At 38.0% G+C, this 22,502-nt stretch overlaps 2 protein-coding genes across 3 annotated transcripts in view; one reads left to right on the top strand and one right to left on the bottom strand.

Annotated features, from left to right (window-relative positions):
- Positions 1–1,526, top strand: part of LOC135479555 (uncharacterized) — a 30,246-nt gene extending 28,720 nt beyond the window's left edge. For both annotated transcript variants that reach the window (XM_064759447.1, XM_064759446.1), the window contains exons 11-12: positions 108–239; positions 619–1,526. In XM_064759447.1, the coding sequence (XP_064615517.1) occupies positions 108–239; positions 619–741 (255 nt within the window). In that variant the 3' untranslated portion in view covers positions 742–1,526. The remainder of the gene's footprint in view (positions 1–107; positions 240–618) is intronic.
- Positions 1,527–8,246: 6,720 nt separating this feature from the next.
- LOC135479737 (anosmin-1-like) overlaps positions 8,247–22,502 on the bottom strand; it is a 28,220-nt gene continuing 13,964 nt past the window's right edge. The window contains exons 5-16 of the mRNA XM_064759640.1: positions 22,136–22,332; positions 21,283–21,412; positions 20,078–20,205; positions 19,342–19,419; positions 18,550–18,606; positions 16,616–16,712; positions 15,999–16,130; positions 15,545–15,657; positions 14,759–14,930; positions 14,094–14,332; positions 13,245–13,392; positions 8,247–12,522 (exon numbers count right to left, since the gene is read on the bottom strand). Of these exons, the coding sequence (XP_064615710.1) occupies positions 12,275–12,522; positions 13,245–13,392; positions 14,094–14,332; positions 14,759–14,930; positions 15,545–15,657; positions 15,999–16,130; positions 16,616–16,712; positions 18,550–18,606; positions 19,342–19,419; positions 20,078–20,205; positions 21,283–21,412; positions 22,136–22,332 (1,739 nt within the window). The 3' untranslated portion in view covers positions 8,247–12,274. The remainder of the gene's footprint in view (positions 12,523–13,244; positions 13,393–14,093; positions 14,333–14,758; positions 14,931–15,544; positions 15,658–15,998; positions 16,131–16,615; positions 16,713–18,549; positions 18,607–19,341; positions 19,420–20,077; positions 20,206–21,282; positions 21,413–22,135; positions 22,333–22,502) is intronic.

Genomic DNA, 22,502 nt, shown 5'->3' with positions numbered 1-22,502 from the left:
TTTTTTTTTTTGCTGAAATAAGTTGATTATGTGATCAATAGCCTGTATTTAAATCTGCATTTTTTAAATATAAACTTGATTTAAATTTGATTTTCTGTTCTAAACAGGCAGCCAGAACAAATTCTATATGTCGTCGTTTTAAAAAGTTAGCGCTGGAGGCGAGAGTGTTTGGTTATAAAAACAATTCACAACTTGACCTTGACTCTTTTGTGCTCTTCGTATCCAATAATAGTCTGCGGGTATGTAACTTTTTACGCTTCTATTATAAGATAAATGAGTCTGAACTTAATATTCCAGTCAATCACTTGTAACTTGTCACTTCTGATGGCTGAGTGGTAGAATGTTTGCCTCATAATCAGCAGGTCAGGGGTTAAAGTCTTAGTCTAGTCTTACTGAAGACTTTGTATTCTTGGTGCTCTAGGTAATTCAAGGATTCAAGTTTTTAAGAAAATACAGATGTTAAAAGTGTCTTAAAAGGAAAGGAGAAGCAGCTTTTTCTGATGGACATTTGCAGTTACAAATTATAAGTCTTTATTTATTTCCTTTGTTTTTGTGCATCATTCAAGCAGGAAATCAAATAATGTCTTTAACTCTTGCTGTTTTTTTTTTTTTTTTCAGGCCAAGTTGTTCCACATTCCAATTCTCCCGTCATATTTAATCTCGGTCGTGGTTATCACTTGTTTCATTATATTACTACTCTTCCAGACCAGTGTGATAGGGCCAGCAAACTATTTTTTCTAAGATTGTTCTCATGTATACATTCGTAAAAAAAAAACAAAGTATTTATGTACAGTATTTATTACTCAATATGTACATAGTAAGTTTTCATTCAAAACCGTGATATGCACTAAATGTCAAAATCAGTTCATTTCACAAAATTGTCAGATTGTTTCACTTGTTAATTGACAGTAAGATAAACAACTGTGTGTTGTTCTATGCATATATGTGCATATCTCCCAAAACCGTGTAAATAAATATTTTTATAATGAATAGATTTATTTAAATATATGCTGTCAAGTAGAGCTTGGCTGGTTATATACAGTACCATCAGATCCTGCTAGTCTGTTACCTCATTATTTACATTGACTACGTGTACCGTTTAGCTTAAAATCCACACCCACTTGCAGAAAGGGTTTGTAATTAAGCTACGATAGTCGTAACTTACAATCAGAAATTACCGTTCGGTAGACCCGTTGGTAAATATTTTCATTCGCAATAAAATTAATTTAAAGTTAAACTACTTGCCTTAGGTAGACTGTTAGTAAGTAATTTTCTTCTTGATTTGAAATGGTGTGCAATTTAATCGTCTCAAAAACATGTTGTTGCTGTTGTTGTTGTTAGCTGCAGATTCATTATGATGTAGAACTCTTTTGAAAATGAAGACAAGAAAAAGCTGTTGATTAGTACTTTGTTCATGTACACAGAACACATTATGTACAAGTCAGATTTGGCCTACAAATCATGATCGTAGATCCAAATACTTACAATCACCTTACAAGTTTTTTGTGTCAGCAGTGTATCGCACAATATGGCCCTTGCACAAACTCAAAAGTAGAGCTTACAGTTGATTGTAGCTACGAATTCTTTGTGCATGCGGGCCCATGGTCTACATGTGAGTTGATTGTAACGATAATGTTGACAGGTTATGATATATCAACTTAACGCTTGCCTTTTTTGGAATGGCACCTTTATTTTTGCGTCGAATCAAGTGGACCCCAACCTGTAGAGAAACAAATGACTCTCTCCTGTTATTCTTCAGTGTTGGTGAAGTACTTATTTGCCTTACAAGAACAACAATACAAAAACTGTGACCTATTACAGAAAAGAACAAAAATGTACCTGGCTTGATTTCTACCAGTTTTGTTGCCTACTCTGGGCCTTGTCATAGGGGCCATAGCAAAACACAAGGTTAATAATGGGTGATGGTACTGATTATGGTGTCAAATTTTGTTTTGGTAGCTTGTGTGTGAAAGGGAAAAATTGATTGCTGAGTTTGGCACAAAAATGGTGCTGAGTTTGGCATAAAAGTGGTGTTGAATTTAGCACAAAAATGGTGTTGAATTTGGCACAAAAATGGTGTTGAGTTTGGCACAAAAATGGTGTTGAATTTGGCACAAAAATGGTGTTGAATTTGGCACAGAAATGGTGCTGAGTTTAGCACAAAAAATGCTGTTGAATTTGGCATAAAAATGCTGTTGAATTTGGCATAAAAATGGTGCTGAGTTTGGTACTCTAGCTGTGTAAAGTTTAACTGGCATAGAAGTTTTGCAGATGAAGAAATGGTGCTAATTAATCAAGTAACTAAAAGTAATGTTTGTTCTATTTGAAATACATATAATGTATAAAATAAAATTAAATGATATAACATATGTTGTTAAAATTGTAATTTCCGGACCTTGTTTTTGTTAGTGGTGTTTGATTTTTTTTTAAGTTGTTAAAGGCTTGGTTTGTAAATATGGAAATATTTATGTATGTACATATTCAGTTAGTATAATGTCTGCTATGTATTTCTTTGTGTGGTTCATTTATTTCATTTAGAATGAATGTAAAATTTACAAGAGAAGGACCAGGTATGTTTATTTGCATAAATACAAAGTGTGAAGTTAGGGAATATTATTGCTCATTATTGTTATACTACTGTTTTGTCATCTGCAGGTAAGAAATACATGTGTTTATTATATTATTATTATTATTATTTTTATGTACATGTATTTATTATTATAATTATTATTATATGTACATGTTGTTGCTATAAATGGCATGTTTATACATAAATGTATTAGGATTAACTCTTTTTTTGTGTGTGTCAGTGGTATTATGAATGCTGTTAAGCTCCCCCCCCACCCCACACACGTGTAAATCACAGCTTTTAATAGTGATTTTTTTTTCTTACTTTTTGTTTTAATTTTTTTTTATTTTTGTTTTGTTTTGACGTGTTGAAAAGTAAGAAGACCAAACCAGAAGATCAACATCTAAATTGGAAAACCCAATTGTCATGTAAAATATTTGACTGACAACGTTGTAAGTTAGTTTAGTTAAAGATTATACATATATATATGTTCATACATACATGTAACTTTATTTCCAAAAAGGCCAATTGTCTTTTCAACATACATTGAATCTACCTCTTGCATGGTGATGGCCAACATCTTGTGCTTTAAGGTGGTTCATCTCATTGGGCTGGGGTGGGGGAGGGGCTAAGTTGACTAAAATGGTACATCCACCACAGTCATTGTTGGCACATGGGCTATGAGGTTATATAGAATCCCAGGCTCGCTGGTTTGACTGTCTTTGTCAGGAGGTTTGTCACGAACATGTACCTACCAAAGGCCGCTGGTTTTATTCCACATAATTGTCATATTATTTTGAATGAAAAAATACAAATGCACAGCATTAAACCTCATGCAATAAAATAAATACATTTACAATCAAAGCCAAAATATCACTGTTCAAAGCATTTAAACCTGAGTTTTATGTCACATTATGGTATTAAATATTTTTCTGTCATTTCCAGTTTTAGATATACATTTGTGAAAGAGCTGGTATATGAGGTACACTATAACTTTTGGCTGTGAAGAGAGAATTGGCAAGAAGATATTGAAAACCAGAGCAACCATTTAATGGCTGGCAAATGGTCAGACTTGACTGGTCAAATACGGCCTTGTGTCAGTTTTCTTCACATAGAGCTCATCTGTTCATGGAAATTTAATACATAAATAGTAGCAATTTACACACCCCCTATCACCATGGCTTAAGAAGAATTATGTGTACGTATAAAAAATGCAGTGATGTAATTGCAATTTATTACATGTCACTGGTCTATAGTTACTCATAATGCTGTGTTCTTGCAGGTATCATATTTCAGATACAATATATTCATTTATTTATTTTATCGATTGGTGTTTTACACCGTACTCAAGAATATTCCACTTATATGACAGCAGCCAGCATTATGATGAGAGGAAACTGGGCCGAGCCAGGGGAAACGCACGACCATTCGCAGGTTGCTGGAGATCTTCCCGCTGGTTTATGCCAGAATACAGTATAATTAAAGAAGTCTATAGAGCCAGTTATTTTTTTTTTTTTGTTCTGCTATGAATCATTCATGGTGCAGTTGAAAATCATACAGAAAGGTGAACACATGAGTAAGTTAGTCTGAGCGTTTATCCAGCTAGTAGACACCAGAAACGGGTATAAACCATGCAATGCATTTCCGAGATTTGGTAAAGCCACAAAGACAAACTGATTTACAGCACAAGTTGTAAGGTTATCTGTACATGTTATATCTATGTGTAAGTTTAGATATCTGTGGCACTAAAAAAAAATTCTAAAAAAAAAAAAAAAAAAAAAATCATATGCAGTGTTCATTGGGATTATTATGTTATGTGTTATAAGATTGTTTATAATATTTAGTGAAAAATGTATTCAGTTCCTCATTTACTCGGCTACAAAAGCTGCAGTATTTTGTCATATTTGTCATAGATAACAGAAATAACGGTAGTATTCTATCTTCTTGCGTTGTTTATACTGCAGGATTAAACTGTAATTAATGTCGCTCATTTTTATGCTGACCTCTTCGATCGTACATGGGAAGGTCTGACAGCAACCTACAGATGGTTGTGGGTGTCGCTTTCCCCCCACCATAATGCTGGCCACGGGTGGTATAAGTGAAATATTCTTGAGTACCAGTACAGCATGCAACACCAATCAAATAAATTTTTATACTGCTTCTAAAGTATGCGGTCATTATCAGGGAATACATTAATTAGAAATGATAGCAGTGTTCGATAATTTTACATTGTTGAGTTGTTTTGTAAACTATTACAGTTACAATTCATTTTTTTTTTTTTTTCATTGTCAGGGAATTTGTTTAATATAGAAATGATAACAGTATGGAATAGTTCTATGTAGTTGAGTTGTTTGTCATATGTGCAGTGTTAAAATGTAATATTGTGTGATCGTTTTTGACTGCCACTCCAGTACGTAGAGCGTCCGCTTCGGGACCGCTAGATCCAGGATCAATCCTTGATTGAGTCACACCTAAGACTTTAAAAGAGGAAGTTGTAACTTCCTCGCTTGGAGTTCAGCATGAAGGGGATAGTGCAACGACTGGTTGACCCATATCAGTATGATGGCTCGGGCGGGGCGTCTTACATGCCTTCGGTAAGTCGCCTAAGTGAAGCAGCACTAGATAAAAAGAGTGGTGGAAATCCGTCCTGCTACAAGGAGGCACATTACACGTACATGCACCCTAAGGATTCCTTCGTTGTCATATGACTGAAAAATTGTTGAGTACGACGTTAAACCCCAAGCACTCACTCACTCACTCACTCCAGTACATAATAATTCTTGATCGTTCAGCCATTTTGACTGCATTCCTTCATGTTTTTGAAAATAAGCTATTATAATTTAGTGTGTCTTTACGCAGTAATGAAAGCGAGTAAGAGACAGAACAAAGGCCAGTTGGGTGAAGTCAACCCTCCCTTCCAACAATTGTCAACAAAAGTATGTATGTATTACTTCTTCACTTTAGCTTTCTTGTGTTCCTCACTTTATTGTCTGAAATATTTATTTGATTGGTGTTTTACGCTGTAGTCAAGAATATTTCAATTATATAATGGCGACCAGCATTATGGTGGGAGCAAACCGGGCAAGGCCCACGACCATCGGCAGGTTGCTGGCAGACGTTCCCACGTAGCTGGACTTGAACTCACGGCAACCGCATTGGTGAGAGGCTCCCGGGTTACACTGCACTATAGTGCACTATTGTCTTAAATATCCTTCTCTTGTAACACATATATAATATTAGGCATCCATACAAGTTCTTTAGTGAAACATAAATTGTCAATATGAAATACTCTATGTACATGTACTCTACTATATTGTATAAGACTACTCAACAAAGCACAATACAGTTCATGGATTTTGTAGCCTTGTTTTTATGTGATCAATGCGTTTTTTGACTTTTGTTGAACCTTTTACTGATAAAGTGCAGCCTCACAATAAGCTATGTGTAAAGCTCTGTTATCATATAGCAATTTGTTGCACCCAAATTTATTTATTTATTTAATTGGTGTTTTGCGCCGAACTCAAGAATGTTTCACTTATAGAACGGCAACCAGCATTATGGGTGGGTGGAAAGCAAGGGGAACCCCTTGCCCAGGGGAACCCACCACCATCCGCAGGTTGCTGTCAGACCTTCCCACGTACGGTCATGGAGGGATGCACCCAAAATGTTCAAACTGTTGGAACTTTCAGTTTCAAGGTAGGGTACAAATCATATAAATTAGTATTAATTTATTTGATTGATGCTTAATGTTGCACTGAAGAAATTTTCCAGCAATAAGAGATGGAGACCTCCGTGGCCAAGGTTGTTAGAACCCAAATGCGACGAAAAGACCTAAGAGCCTCTCAACATTGCCGTCGATGTGGTTTCCTCCAGCTCATGCTGGTTACTTCTCCTGCCGTACGTGGGAAAGTCTGCCAGCAACCTGCGGATGGTTTTGGGTTTCCCCTGGGCTTTGCCTGGTTTCCTCTCTCCATAATGTTGGCAACAGTTGTATAAGTGAAATATTCTTGAGTACGGCATAAAACACCAATCAAAATAAAGAAATAACTCTGGCCAGTTGACCACTCTAGCCACTGACGAATGTTTGACTCTGACCAGTTGACTGTAACATCCACTTAGCAGTGTTTGGCTCTGGCCAGTTGACTGTACCATCCACTTACTAACGTTTGGCTCTGGCCAGTTGACTGTACCATCCACTGACTAATGTTTGACTCTGATCAGTTGACTGTAACATCCACTAAGCAGTGTTTGACTCTGGCCATTTGACCACATCAGCCACTGACCAAAGTTTGGCTAACGCCAGTTGACTGTACCATCCACTGACCAATGTTTGGCTCTGACGAGTTCACTATTCCAGCTACTCATTGATGTTTGGCTCTGGCCAGTTGACTGTACCAGACACTGACCAATGTTTGGCTCTGACCAGTTGACAGTACTTATTCACTGACCAATGTCTGGCTCTGACCTGTTTACTGTACCATCCACTGACCAATGTTTGGCTCTGGCCAGTTGACTGTACCATCCACTTACTAACGTTTGGCTCTGGCCAGTTGACTGTACCATCCACTGACTAATGTTTGACTCTGATCAGTTGACTGTAACATCCACTAAGCAGTGTTTGACTCTGGCCATTTGACCACATCAGCCACTGACCAAAGTTTGGCTAACGCCAGTTGACTGTACCATCCACTGACCAATGTTTGGCTCTGACGAGTTCACTATTCCAGCTACTCATTGATGTTTGGCTCTGGCCAGTTGACTGTACCAGACACTGACCAATGTTTGGCTCTGACCAGTTGACAGTACTTATTCACTGACCAATGTCTGGCTCTGACCTGTTTACTGTACCACCCACTGACCAATGTTTGGCTCTGGCCAGTTGACTGTACCATCCACTGACCAATGTTTGGCTCTGGCCAGTTCACCACACTAGCCACTGACCAATGTTTGGCTCTGGCCAGTTGACTGTACCATCCAGTGACCAATGTTTGGCTTTGACCAGTTGACTGTACCATCCAGTGACCATTGTTTGGCTCTGACCAGTTGACTGTACCATCCAGTGAACAATGTTTGGCTCTGGCCAGTTGACTGTAACCATCCACTGACCAGTGTTTGCTGTACCAGCTGACTGTACCTATCCACTGACCAATGTTTGGCTTTGGCCAGTTGACTGTACCAGTCACTGACCAATGTTTGGCTTTGGCCAGTTGACTGTACCAGTCACTGACCAATGTTTGGCTCTGACCTGTTTACTGTACCATCCACTGACCAATGTTTGGCTCTAACCAGTCGACTGTACCTATCCACTGACCAATGTTTGGCTTTGGCCAGTTGATTGTACCAGTCACTGACCAATGTTTGGCTCTAGCCAGTTGACTCTACCAGTCACTGACCAATGTTTGGCTCTGACCTGTTTACTGTACCATCCACTGACCAATGTTTGGCTCTAACCAGTCGACTGTACCTATCCACTGACCAATGTTTGGCTTTGGCCAGTTGACTGTACCAGTCACTGACCAATGTTTGGCTTTGGCCAGTTGACTGTACCAGTCACTGACCAATGTTTGGCTCTAGCCATTTGGTATTCTGACTCACATCAGGTTGAAGTACATGTACCTCCAGTTTAAACTATGGCTGTCAGTCAGATTTCAGAAAAGCAACTAAGAACAGCAATTGATGAGTTTCACACACATCTTTGACTCTTGAACAATGGCTTTATTAAACAAAATACGGGTACATACAAAACAAAAATATATACTCAACAAAGTGACTGTCACACTGGTGTGAGGAGCATACACTTACAATGTATCCTCACATTGCAACTTTACATGCATGCATAATACAACTGTACCAGCCAATAAATAATGAAGATAAATCAGTCAAGAGTTGTCTCCCATTCCAAGATGGCCGCCTAGCAACGGCACCCTGGATGAGGGTCAAAGCTGGGAAGGTAACTACGCTATACACGTCATATCTAAAGGCAGATGGCCTAACTATATGTTCAAACTTTGCACATGTTTTCTCCTTTCTTCTGTTAACCAAATCACTGTTCGGGCCACATCACATATTAAAAATATCTACAGGTATCCACTGTTTATACCAGAGACATCTTAACATCATATTAAAACAAAACAACAACAAAAACACACTTGCTACAGGGCCCAATTTTTCTCCCATAATATAGTCCCAATGTTACGCCAACACGAGCTTCCACCTTCTCTCTGTGTTGAACATCTTTTCATGTGAATGTTTTATTAGCAGGTATCAATGTGTATTTTGACTCTCTTGTATTTTGGTATGCATGCATATGTAGGCCTATGTACGTAAATACCAGTACGTAATTTAGAGTTTCAGAAGACCTATAGTATTTGAATACACTTTTACCCTATTCTCGTCTTACAATCATATGTTCTTCCCAGTTTTCACAATCAGATTAAAAATAAGCTAAAATACACATGTATATTATAGAATAACTTCCATGCTATCCAAAAGTATGGTAGGCCTAAACCAATCATGTACATGCTGTGCTAGCCAATCAGTTGTTAGGATACAAAGTTTATAGCACCATCCAATCAGAAGACCTGTAACAAATTCTCTATGCCCATGAACATTACTGAAGAAACCAACTAACAGTAGCACATGCAAAAACAAACTCGCTTATCTGTCCAATCAGAATCACAGTACCTTCAACCAAAACATTGAAACCTTCAATCAAAATACTGTTAACATAAACAATTATTTTGTGTGCATGTACAAATGTTTCCAATTGGCCTAGTGTAACTATTGTATTAATCCCATGTGTGACCACCACTACCATATGCAAAACATCAAGAATTTGTATTTTCTTTTCTTTGCATAACTTTTTTGACACATGCTTTTCCTGGTGTAAAAACAAATTTATGGAACATGATGTATAAAAAAAACTTACACAAAATGAGATTTAATCACTAGGGCCTAAGTTTCTCAAAGAAGAGGGCAGAGATGTGCCATATCAGTATATTTACAAGAAAAAGCAAACCATGTAACAGAGCTTTTGTAACACATTTTATAGTATACATTCACATACATGTATTTCCCTGTAACAGGCCAGAAAGCAATTTCTGATTTTGACCAAAATTTGAAAGTTTATAATAATTAATGCTGATTTTTTTCCTGGATTAAAACATTAAAACAGATCATCATTTGTCTGACACATATTTATTGTTCCTTATTTTAACTCAAACATATAACTTAAAAATATTACAAATTCCAACTCGATCTTCTTGAAAATGGCTTGGTGGAATCTGACTCCTGAACCATAATTGGCATTACGAACCATCTCCTGAACCACACAGTGTATTAGAAAACTAAGTCCTGCACCGTAATTTCTATTACAAAACTCCTGAACAGTATGTTGTATCACAAAATCTAACAACAACACTCTTGCTACATAGTAGCACTCCAATAACAAAATCTTCCACACAAACATTTCATCCCGTTAGAAAAAAAAAAATAATAACAAAATTGTCTCTTCTCAAAGCATCCCATATGACAGTGTGCAGGTTAAGGACAGATAATTATGTGTACCTGTGTACTTGAACAAAGGTCAAAGCGTTTCATACAAAATGTTACAGAAAATTACATGTATTTGGAGTACATCAGAACATTGTTATAGCTTTTCTCAACATAATAATAACAAATGATGGATGACATAAGATGGGATGAGAGGAGCAAGGGGACATTTATAGAAATGATAAATAACAACACATCAACATTGAGTGTTGTGGATGAAAACAATGATCATGAGGGTGACAATGATGAAGATAATGATGATAACGATGATATGGACGTATTCATGATGAGCAGCAATACTGAGGGATAGACTGAGTTGGATATTCCTGTCCTATACAGCTGTAACTAATAACTGATTAATTGTTAAGTAATTTAATTAATCAATTGTTTAACTAATTTAATTACTCAATCGTTTAGGTAAACAACATTTTAATCACTTAATCAACCAATAGGTTTATGAATTGTTTAAGCAATTAACTAAATAATTATTTAACCAATTAATTATTCAATTAATCAATTGATTTTATTAATTAAACATAAATGGGCAAGCTTAAATAACAATTAACAACAACATACAACTCTTCTTTACAATTGTAATTAAACATGCACAATGGCAAATATATCAACATAAACAACACATTTTCGTTCAAGATTCTTTTAACAGAAATTTGACAAAAACAACAATGAGGAAATCTAGTTCTATTTACCTAGGTTCTTCCCAACAACTTCTTTTTGTTCACATCAAATACTGCTTTCTAAATCCATACATATCCATGGCTACTCTGTATGCCTTTTGTAACAGTGGAAAAATGAAAAATATGGTTCCTGCTGGCCTGAAATTTGAAGAACAACACTGGCCTGACGTTTTCTGCCTCATTGCCTACGTTGGGCTCCAATCCTCAAAGCAGAGTCCAGACCATCCATCATGTACAAAACAGGGGGTGTCGGGGTCATCTCGAGGACAAATCTGCTCTTTGGAATGGGGCCGTCGTTTCCATTTCATAGTTGTGACTGGTTGAAAAAAACTGGCCCGCTTCATTCCGTTTCTCCGATATATGAGCTGTGCGTTAAGCTGTATAATAAATCTATGTATTTCATAGATAAATTAGTTCACATATGGTACAAAAGTGTTATCTTTAAACATGTCCTGGACAATAATCAGTTTCTAAACATTTCTTAATCTATTCTTACTTTACAAATATGTATTTGTTACTCTATTCTCACATTATAAATGACTCAAAATCACAAATGAGGCAGTCACCTGTGTGTCGCAATCATAATTGGATGACTCTGACAAATTAGTCAACATGGCAGATATGTCACAGTCACAAAAATAAGCTTCATTTGTGAAATACCATTTAGCAAAGCTTCATAATTGATTATCGGTATTTTCAAAACTTTGTCACACCAACAGCAAACATCTATTTATTTATTTGATTGGAGTTTTACTCTGTACTCAAGAATATTTCACAACCAGTTTAATGGTGGGAGGAAACCCATAATCATTCGCAGGTTGCTGGCAGATCTTCCCACATACGGCCAAAGAGGGAGCCAGCATGGGCTGCAGGGTCATTGTGCTGCGCTAGTATGCTAAGCAAAGATTTATTACAAGAAATCTGCTTATGAAACTTTGCAATAGCTAGCAAGGTTTTATTTCCACTGTACTAGTCCTCTGGCACCTAAATATGTTCCATAAGAGGACAAACAAATCTCTGGTTTCACCATGTATACGTGGGAAAGCTATTTCCATATATGGACATAGCCATGGTTACAGAACAGTTCATTTGCATCCAGAAGGGGAAGATGGGTTGGGGTGTATGAAGCTGTGTATAAATATATTTACACACAGGACACAGAACAAAATACACGGACAATCTGTAAATTAGGACTTGGGACCTCTCGTCCTCGAAACAGGTAGCCATATGGGCACTGTTAACCACAACTGACGTAACTGTCATGAAATACAAAATGAAAACAGTTCCAAGAAATCTGCCTCAATTCAGTATCTGTCAATCAGTCATAGCACCAAAGAGCACAGATACCAATTCATTTTAAAAGTCTTCAATTTGATGACACAAAAACTCTGCCAAGAAAATCACAACTGCACAGCAGCAAAATAGCACCTAGACTGAGCAGTCGTATCCACTGCATCACCTAGTGCAGGTTGGCAGCAATTACCAGGGCAACCGTCACGCAGATCAGTGCATTGATTGAGTCAGTCAAAGAATGGCGGGAGAAGAGAGATGAGGTAGACGATGAGGAGGAGGAAGGAGATGAGAAAGCTGCCGTTGTCGCTGTGGAGGACTTCTCCAAGGCCTGATTGTCTGAGTGATGAGATTCTACAACTGTCCTGTGCATGTCACTCTCCTGAGGCTGGTCAGCTGGCTTACCGTGACGATCGCCTGAGGACGAGAAAATAAACTTTGAGAATGACCAATTACTTCCCATGATCAATATGCAGGCTTGTTTTTAAACTTGATTCAAGCGTTCCCAAAATGCATCGGCACACACAAGTTTATTGAATGCAAAACAACGACAGACAAACAGACAAACAGACCCAAATTACGAACCCTCGCTCTTACAATCTGCAAATGTGCTGTATTACACTGGTATTCATTCAACATGAAAAACGGCATAAGAAGAAGGGACATAACTCTTGTCAACAAATATTTCAACAATCCATATACAAGTCAAATACTTCAACTTTCCAATATTAAAAAGAGAGAGACAAATTAGTGTACTTATGATTAACCAATTTCTGCTATTTTACGACTTATCCCTGTTGTGCCCAAGGACAAAATAATCTTGTAGGAAAATTGTCTTCCATCAAAAAAACTGTTGGGCCAGCCGGTGTTAGATCAGGAGTGTTTTCATGTTATATCATGCAAATTGTATGAAAATTTATTCCTGACATTCATTCGTAGTTCAAAAACCTTTGCAATTCAAAAATCTTTCCAATTTTTAAACCACTGCAGTTCAGAAACCTTTGTAATTTAGAAACCCTTGCAGTTCAAAAACCTTTGCAATTTAAAAACCTCAACAAAAGTTTGTTCACAAATCACATCAGGCAGGGAAGTACAGCATTCTGATGTCCTCATATCATCACTCAGTTCTCAAGACTTACCATAGCCCCTGGTAGTGAGAGTGGGCAGAGCTGGGGTGCTGAACTCCAGTCTGGCTGATGACCCTTGACCAGCCTTAGACACAGCGGCCACTTCCACGGCATACTCGGAGTATGGAGCGAGCGTTTCCAGCACGGCACGGTGTGCATCCTGCGTCCACATGAACAGTCACAAAAACACACATTTCATTTTTTGATGTCAGTATTAAGTAGAGGACACAATATAGAAATCTACAGAAAGTGTGGTGACCATAGTCGAGTGGCTAAACATGCTTGTCATTGAATAGCTTGGGTATGTAAGGTGAAGGTTCAAATCCAGCCTTGGTCAGTAGTTTTGGATGCCAATTTTCTCACTGCTTGTGAGGCCTTCATGACAATGATGTCATGATCAATGACACTCATGTAGCCATTTGTGTAGCCTCAAGTCCACTGATGTCTTCCACCATGTCTTCATATCACATGTGGCAGAGTTTGTCAGTAAACTGCCAAAGGTAAGCAGTAAACTTGGGAACTCCGTTTTCCTGCACCCACAGAGCTGATCGTCATCGAATAAGTGGAAAATTCTAGAGTACTGTGTTCAACACCAATCAGATAAACACAGTGTGTTTTAGAGAAAGTACAAACTAAGTTTGATTTGTTCCACAGTTGAACATTAACTATATTTTCTGTGATAAAAGTAGCAAAATTTAAACCAAAGTGTAAATGTTTTTGCACTTTTATTTTATCGCTAAAACTTAATTTTTCCAGGTGAATTGCTGGTTCAAATACAGGACACAGTACTGTTTTCAACTGTTTAAAAAGAAGAACAGAATACATCTATTAAACCTGACACAATAAAATCTATCCTCTTACCCCGGGCAGGTTCATGGTTTTCACTGTTTTCTTGTCCATCTCTGACAAGTCTTTCTTCCTGCTGTGAGATCGGTCGCTGACCCCTGACCTCTGGCCTATGATCCCCCAGGTCACCCTGAAGCGGTCAATGGAAGCATCTGAATGTGGGGTTTTCCACTTGACCACCACGGAGATATTGTTACCCGCAACATAAATACTGTTCTGTAACTGCCTTGGTTTCAATGGCGGCAAAGGTTCGGCTGTAAACAATCAGGATGAGAGGACTATAATACACGAAACATCTTCCAAGATTTGCAAATTTAATCGAAGGGTTAAAAATTGGGGCAAACATCTTAAAACAAAGTAGCCAAATAGTAAAAAGCTATCTACAATTTAACTTCATAAAAAGTATACAATGTAACTTCATTAAACTACTGTGTATAATTTAATTTTTACTACTTTAAATGTGACTCATTTAATACATTCAAGAAGTAATACTAACTTTAAAGGAGAAAAACTTATGATTTTAATACTTTTGCCCACAAAAATTTTGTACCAGGCTGCTGAGCTGGAAACATAAACCAGGGTAGATGATGTTGATAAATGCTGAGAATGTTTTAATTATTATTATTTAATTATTTTAATTATCTTTTGTTGTTTACAATATTAGACACATTTCACATTACCTAGAGTAGGGCACTCTGGCCGTGAGGAAGCCTTCACTAGAATATCTGAGCACTGAGGGACAAAAAAGGTGCCCTCAGTGACAGGCCCTGGCACGCCGTGAAGGTTCACCACACGGATATTGACAACGTAGTGACACCCGAACTGTAACCCGTACACGAAAAATGACCGAGTCTAAAAACAACAAAAACATGAGACACATACAGAGTAAGAGAGGTATAACACACAACACAATATCATAGCAGGTACATGTGACTTCAATTAACCCTTTGTCTGATTGGAGGCCTCTGTGGCAGCAGTAATTAGCGCACTTGTGGAGCACAAAGACCCACAATCCTCTCATCAATGGGGCCATTGTGGGTTTTATTCCAGTTCATGTTTACTTCCTCTCCAGCCGTACGTGGGCAGGTCTGCCCGCAACCTGCCGATGGTCGTGAGTTTCCTCCCACCATAATGCTGGTCGCCATCGTATAAGTGAAATATTCTGAGTGTGGCGAAAACACCAATCAAATAAATAAAATTTGTGCAGCATCGAGTTTTGGTGCAATTTATGATCTAGATGACAAAATCTAATGTAAATGGTTTCCTGACAGTGATCTGATGAAACCTCATACATATCTGGTAGATAAAGTGTTAACGAACCTGTAAATCAATCTTGGTGAGCCATATATTATGTTCGAACAGACTTATTAATTCTTTGTCAATAACACACTTTGCTTGGTTTCCTCCACCCACCTATAACCAAACCAAATCAATTATTACATGTGCACTACCAAACCAATACTTACATGTGACGTGGCACCTGTTGGATCAATGTCAGCCAGGGTCTTCTCGTCGCCACGGAAACCACACGTCACCGGCTTCCAGGTGATCATATATTTTGTAATATCACTTTTTTTGTCTGTAAACGGGGAAAGTGATACTAATGACATGATACAGTTTCTGATACATGTATGTAAATGAAACAGTTTAGTACACAAATCGGAAAAGCCAAATAGATGTGTACTCTTCAAGAACAATTCTCAAGTGAAGCACGTTAAAACTGGAAATCTGTATATAAAATTACAATTTGACCAAACACAATTTTGACAAATCAAACAATTTGTGTTTAGTGAAACAGTATCCTTTAGAGAAGACCATTTAGGCACCACATGGCAAATCAGAAACACATACAAACCAACAGAAACAATCAGGCAGACACACAAATAGACAGACAGTCGGACAGACAGACAGAAAACTTACCATCTTCCACTTCCCACGTAACTAGACATTTGATCTCCAAGTTTTCATAAAATGGAGGCTCGGTTGAGACGTTGTAGACAGTTATTAAATTAAGTTCATCGAAAGTCCCGAAATCCAGTGTGGTTGGAGGTTCTGGGAAGAAGACATTAACACAATAAACAAACAGAAGAAATCATGTGAGGATTGGGTCACAGACATGAAACGAGGAGGAAAGAGCTGGTATTACCGAATTGTAAAACAAACGGAGCCTTAATGGTCATGTGTATTTCATGTGGTTATTGCACAGTGTTTCATCAAAATCATTTGGAGGACCGTAAATCTTCAACCTTTTCAACTAATAACTAAAAGTCCTTTTTTCAGTGGAAATTAGGCATACAGTTATTGTGAAAATGAGACTAAAAATGATTTGTTTGTGTCATTAAAGATGCCAGCTTCATAAAACTGTGCGATTTATTTTTTTTTACAGGGAATTTGGATATACATGTACCACAGTTGTTTCAGCTTATTTATTTATCATGTATTCATATATATGATTCAACAGTAGCTATAGACTGAAATTGAAGTCAGTTATTTTATACACTGCCATAAAGGGCCTGACTTTATAATGGCTCATTTACCTGTGTCTTCCACAGAGGGTATTTCGTAAGTTGTAATCAACTCTGACGTTCTCTGACTTTTCATTCGATAATCTCCTTGGCGAGCAATGGCTTCCACCTGAAAGAAAGATGATCAAGAATTCATGAATCACAAACGATCAACCACAAGAAAGAGGTGATAAAGCAGCAACAAAAAAACTATGAACCATAGCAACAGGTTGAAAGTACACTGCAGCCCACAGTCCACCGACATGGCGGTGTCAAGGTCAGCAGATCATTTTACGACGGTCATTTACTTGTGATTTAGCTGTAACAGAACTGGACATACACTGTAGACCTTGTATTATTCATGTGATCAAGTTTCAAGCCGTAAATGCCACACTTGTACCTGTAATATTTAAACTGTTAATTAATTCTAAAGTTATGAAGCGACTTGCTCTATAAATTTTGGGAACTTTATTACCGATTTTGTGGGCAACACTTGCACAGGCTAGGCTGATATTTCGTAAAAGGTAATTATCTGGGCTGCTCTAAAGTAACAACAAAAACTGGATTGTAATTGCGCTACTAATTTTTTTACCAGTACCAAAAATCTTTGGTTTTGATTTTCACTTTCTTCGGTGTATTTTCATAATTCATTCACTGGTAGGAATATTTACAGATATGTAATACATTTTATAGCTTGCAAGATTTAGGGTACATATATATATAGGCCTAGGGCAGTTGTACATGAATATGCATATAAAGGCTACATATGATTGTGCTCGTCATGCGCAAACTTATAATAAACACTTATTTGTGCATATGATGATTAATAAATGATAGGATTAACAATTGTAAAATGGGGATACATTTTACGGACTCAAGATTAAAAGGAAAAACACTAACATGCAGACGTTTATATACGTGTCAGTGGTTTGAATTGCAGGCCTTGTGTCCTACGTACAGATATGACTCATTATGTATACATTTTCAATATAGGTTTCTTAAGGCGCCTTTTATTGTATATATGAATGCAGCCTGATACACATCACACACACACCACAGTCAAATATTCCTGCACAATTTTGAATCCAACATGAAAATGATAAAGAAGTCAAATCTATTTCCAAATTCTGAAACACTGTAACGGTTGTGTAGAGCCGTCATGCACAGCATGGACTTCAGAGAAAGCATTGTGTTGCGTATATATATATATCTGTTGGCACATAACTGTGCCAGAAATGCCTCTATGTAGGCTTATTATTAATAATTAGTGAAGTAATTTATGTTATATGCAAAATATCATATACTCGAGGCGCCCGGTACAAACTAGTATCCTGTCCTCAAGAGAACGGTGTATATGTAGGTGGCAGACTAAAACAGTAGGGGTCCCAAACAGTAAGCTATTAAAACTCGATTTTTGTGCGAAATTTGTGTGCAAGTAAATATGCTGTGAGCCATCACTGTGTTCAAAAGAGGCATGGCCGTGTACAGGAAATCGGTCCGTATTTAACGTTAAACGTTTGATGACCATGGGTGGACAGTCCTCTGATGGTCGGCTGATGGTTCGCACATGATGGCCGGAGGTTCGCATCACGGTACGGATATGAAGGTAAATGGTCGGCGTATCTTGCTCTGACCATGAGCCGACCATCAGCGTATCCTTCCGGCACAATGGGTGTAGCACTTATGGTTAGGATCTGTCTGTACTGTACTGTGTTTTTAAACAGACATGAGTAAATGTTTAGTAGCTTATTTCATTTTATTTTAAACTAGGTGTCTTGTATCATGTAACTCTAAGAAACATCCCTACAGAGTCAATTAAACAAGGCAAATGTGGCTGCAGTATTACAAAGAGTTTGCATCAGGCCAAGATGTGTTCCCATAACTAACATGCATCTGGAGTAGAAGCTACCAACTAGGTGTATAATCTGATTAAGACCCCAGTATGGGCTATCTAATAATGGCCTTACCTGAATAAAATATGTTGTGTCGGAGTTTAAGCCCTTTATAACAGTCCATGTCCTATTCTGTTGAAGGAAGGGATATCACAGGTAATACAATTATAAACCCTTGCAATGACGGTACTTGCACTTTTGGAAAAAGAGTATCTGTTACAAAAACATATTACTCCTATTAGGTATGATTATATTTATTTATTTATTTATTTGATTGGTGTTTTACGCCATCCTCACCAATATTTCACTTATTTAACGGCAGTCAGCATTATGGTGGGAGGAAACTGGTTACACCCTGGGGGAAACCCACAACCTTATGCAGGTTTCTGGCAGAAATTCCCACGTACACCTGTAAAGGAAACCAGCACAAGCCAGAGTTGAACTCACAGCGAACGCACTGGTGAGAGGCTCCCGGGAAATTCTGCTGTGCAAGCATGCTAATCACTAAGTCATGGAGGTCCAAAAATAAATTATAAGACACACTCTAGAACAGAAGCAGTCTCTGCACGCCAAATATAACATCACCGTGGTTTTGCAACAGTATTTTAGTTCTAAAACCCAGATATTTTGAGATTTTAGGAAGATTACATTGTCTACAGTGGCAAGGTAATCATTTTGGAAACCCTTACTTGAAAGTTATCCAACACAGACAATCCCTTCTGGAGTACAAATTAAAATTTTAGGAGCACTGATTGCAAGTAAATTACAAGTAAAGGGGATTCAAACATAATGTAGTAAAACGTTACAGTAATCATAAATTATACTTACTTTGAAAATCAGAAAATGAAAGAAGTTTTGTGAACTTACAGCAGGAACATTCTGTTTGTGGACGTAAAGAGACACCATTTGGGCGGTTATTGCACGTAGTCGTTGGCTCCAATACAGCTGATAATAGTCAGAAACAGAGGTTTACAAGACATGAAAAATATGGTCATTGGGACATAGCTTTGACAGACAAACAAACTGCATTTCGCTCTACACTTGGGAGTCTCTTGATACCAAGAATGTATCATGAAGGCAGACTTGGGACTGCACTGGTTTCCAAGACAACTAATGTCTTGTCAAAATATGTTTTGTTATTACATCGATTTTGGGCGAAACCAGTTGATTTATTCATTTGATAGAAGACTTAAATTCAATAATGGCATTGATCATGCACATGTACTGTGCAAGAGTGGTAAACAGCTGCATCTTGTCATGTGCCCGGCAAATCTCCTGACTCACAATAAAGGAAATAACTGAACAAGCAAGAGGTGGATTTGAGCACTTGATCTCATTTGTCAAGTTCAAAATCTTCTTCAAGGTCAATTTCAATTGTCAAGGTCAACTGCATTTTTCAATGTCAGGTTGTCGTCTATCAGAATCTAGTCTACAGTTCTGATATCCATCAACCCATTTGTCTGGAAACCAGGTGGTCATGGACGTAAGAGAAACATTCTTTTCTGAATTACTGGGACAAGATGGACAGTGTTTTTGAACAGAAGTCACTCATGTAGCAACTACTGTGCGTGCTTTAGATTTATCACCAGTACGTTACCGGTACCTTGTATTTGATGATGGGCAAATCAGTTCTGCTGGGTGCCAACCACGACATGTTGAGGTCAATTTTCCCATCATGAATGGTAAACCCAGCCTGTGTCAGGTTCCGAGGCGGCGACGGAGCCTGGATCTCTGCAACCATTCATATCACACAAATTCAAGGGTCACGTATCCTTAAAGCCATCGCTGAGGGAATTTCCCACTATATGTACATGAATGTGGAAACACTGTATTCCCCGGCACTGCCTGACCAACCATGTGAGAGTTTTTGTTCACATTCCCTTCATCCTTCTGACACCAGCCTATCATTCTGATTCTGATCAGGAAACATCCTGACTTCATGCTAATTTTTGCACCAAGTGTCCTTAAATGATGTACATGAAATGATTACAGGAGAGAGGAACACAGGTGTAACAGAGACAAAAGTGTAACATAGGAACAAAGGTGTAAGAGGAGCACAGGTGTAAGAGGAACAAAAGTGTAACAGAGGAACAAAGGTATAACAGAGGATCAAAGGTATATCAGAGGAGCAATGGCGTAACAGAGGAGCACATGCGTAACAGAGGAACAAAGGCGTACAGGGGAACAAAGGTGTGAGAGGAACCAAGGTGTAAGAGGTACAAACGTTTAACAGAGGAACAAAGGTATAACTGAAGAATAACGGAGTAACAGAGGAACACATGCGTAACAGAGGAACACATGCGTACAGAGGAACAAAGGTGTAAGAGATACAAACGTGTAACAAAGGAACAAAGGTGCAAGAGGAACAAAAGTGTAACAGAGGAACAAAGGTGCAAGAGAGGAACAAAGGTGTAAGAAAAACAAAGGTGTAAGAGAGGAACAAAGGTGTAACTGAGGAACAAAGCTATAAGAGGAACAAATGTGTAACAGAGGACCATAACCACTGTGTTTTGCTGTCTTCTGTACCATTTATTTATCCATTTGATTGGAGTTTGAAACCCTCTTTAAAAACTTGATGGCAAAGACGAATCAAAGGACTACGATGACGTTTGGAAGAGATTTAAAAGCTGCTGCTCATTTTCAACATCAAATGTTTTTCCGCAGGGATATTTTACTTTTATAACTGGAGGCATAAAACAGAGGCAAAGTGGAAATAAAATGAGAAGAAAGCCGCAATCAGCTTTGAAATGAATTAGTTTGCATGGAAGTACACATATCAAAAAAACCCACACACTGTGTGTCACTGACCTTGTGAAGATTTAAATGCCGCTGTCGGGTCTGTAAATCCATTTGTCCCATTGGCTACAACAGCAGCCACGCGGAACTGATACCAGTGACCAGGCTGAATATTCCGAACCAAATAATTTCTTCTGGTTGTCTGAAAGCAAAAAGAAAAAGATCAAGACACCCTACTTTACCTTCAAAGCAAAGTGCACTCTGTGAATAGTATCATTTTCAATGGTCAAATGATTACTACATGACTTGTATCAATTACTACTTTTGATTTCGAGAGAGTAGACATGCAGGTGAATGACCATACAATATTACAGAAATAAAATACTAACCCGTTATTCCATCACGAGGACGGGGATTTGCTAAGTTGATATTTTGCCACATTTAAGGTATTTTTTTATGCATAAACTATGTGCCTCCTTGTTGCAGGACGGATTTTATCTAGTGCTGCTTCACCGAGACGAGTCATTATACAGATACAGGTCAACCAGTCGTTGCACTATTCCCTTCATGCTGAACGCCAAGCGAGGAAGTTAAAACTTCCTCCTTTAAGGTCTTAGGTGTGACTCAACCTAGGATTGACCCTGGATCTACCGCTCCCGAAGCGGACGCTCTACCAGCTGTGCTATCGGGGCCAGTCGCAATAAATGTTTCTAAACCATAAACTAACCTGAGTAATACCCACCATTAAATCAATAATTACTTATGATCAGCAAACTAAATAGAATTTCATCCTTTAAAGCTCAAACTGGTACATCAGTGTTCATTGTTCATCTGTGTGAACGTAAAGAAATCTTGAACAGACGGAAAGACACACATACCAATGAATGGACAGCAGGCAGACATGGTTACAGACACATACGCTTACCTGGGTGACAACCAGCCAGGGGGTGTTGAAGCCCCAGTTTGGTTTTGGGGACAGGATATGACGATACTGTAGCACATAGATCACTGTAGGGGGCACCAGGCTGTCGTTCGACACCTTGGCACCATGCCAATTGACAATGGCTGCTCTCCCCTTACGACTCTCCGTGACTTTTACAAAATGAGGCATCTTTGGTATGTCTGAAATCATAAGCATGGTATTTATGACAAAAAGTCCATGTTTTATTCGAAAACAGAAATGCAGCCATATCAAATTCCCCCAAATATATGTATGATCTTAGTTTTTCATGTCATACTTTAATAACAATTTTTCAGTCAGGTGATGACGAATGATTAGGTGCGCGTACATA

This window comes from Liolophura sinensis, chromosome 12, assembly GCF_032854445.1.
Source record: "Liolophura sinensis isolate JHLJ2023 chromosome 12, CUHK_Ljap_v2, whole genome shotgun sequence".
NCBI lineage: Eukaryota > Metazoa > Mollusca > Polyplacophora > Chitonida > Chitonidae > Liolophura > Liolophura sinensis.
The sequence above is the reverse complement of the archived record's forward strand: the minus strand, read 5'-3'. Positions and strand labels throughout refer to the sequence as shown.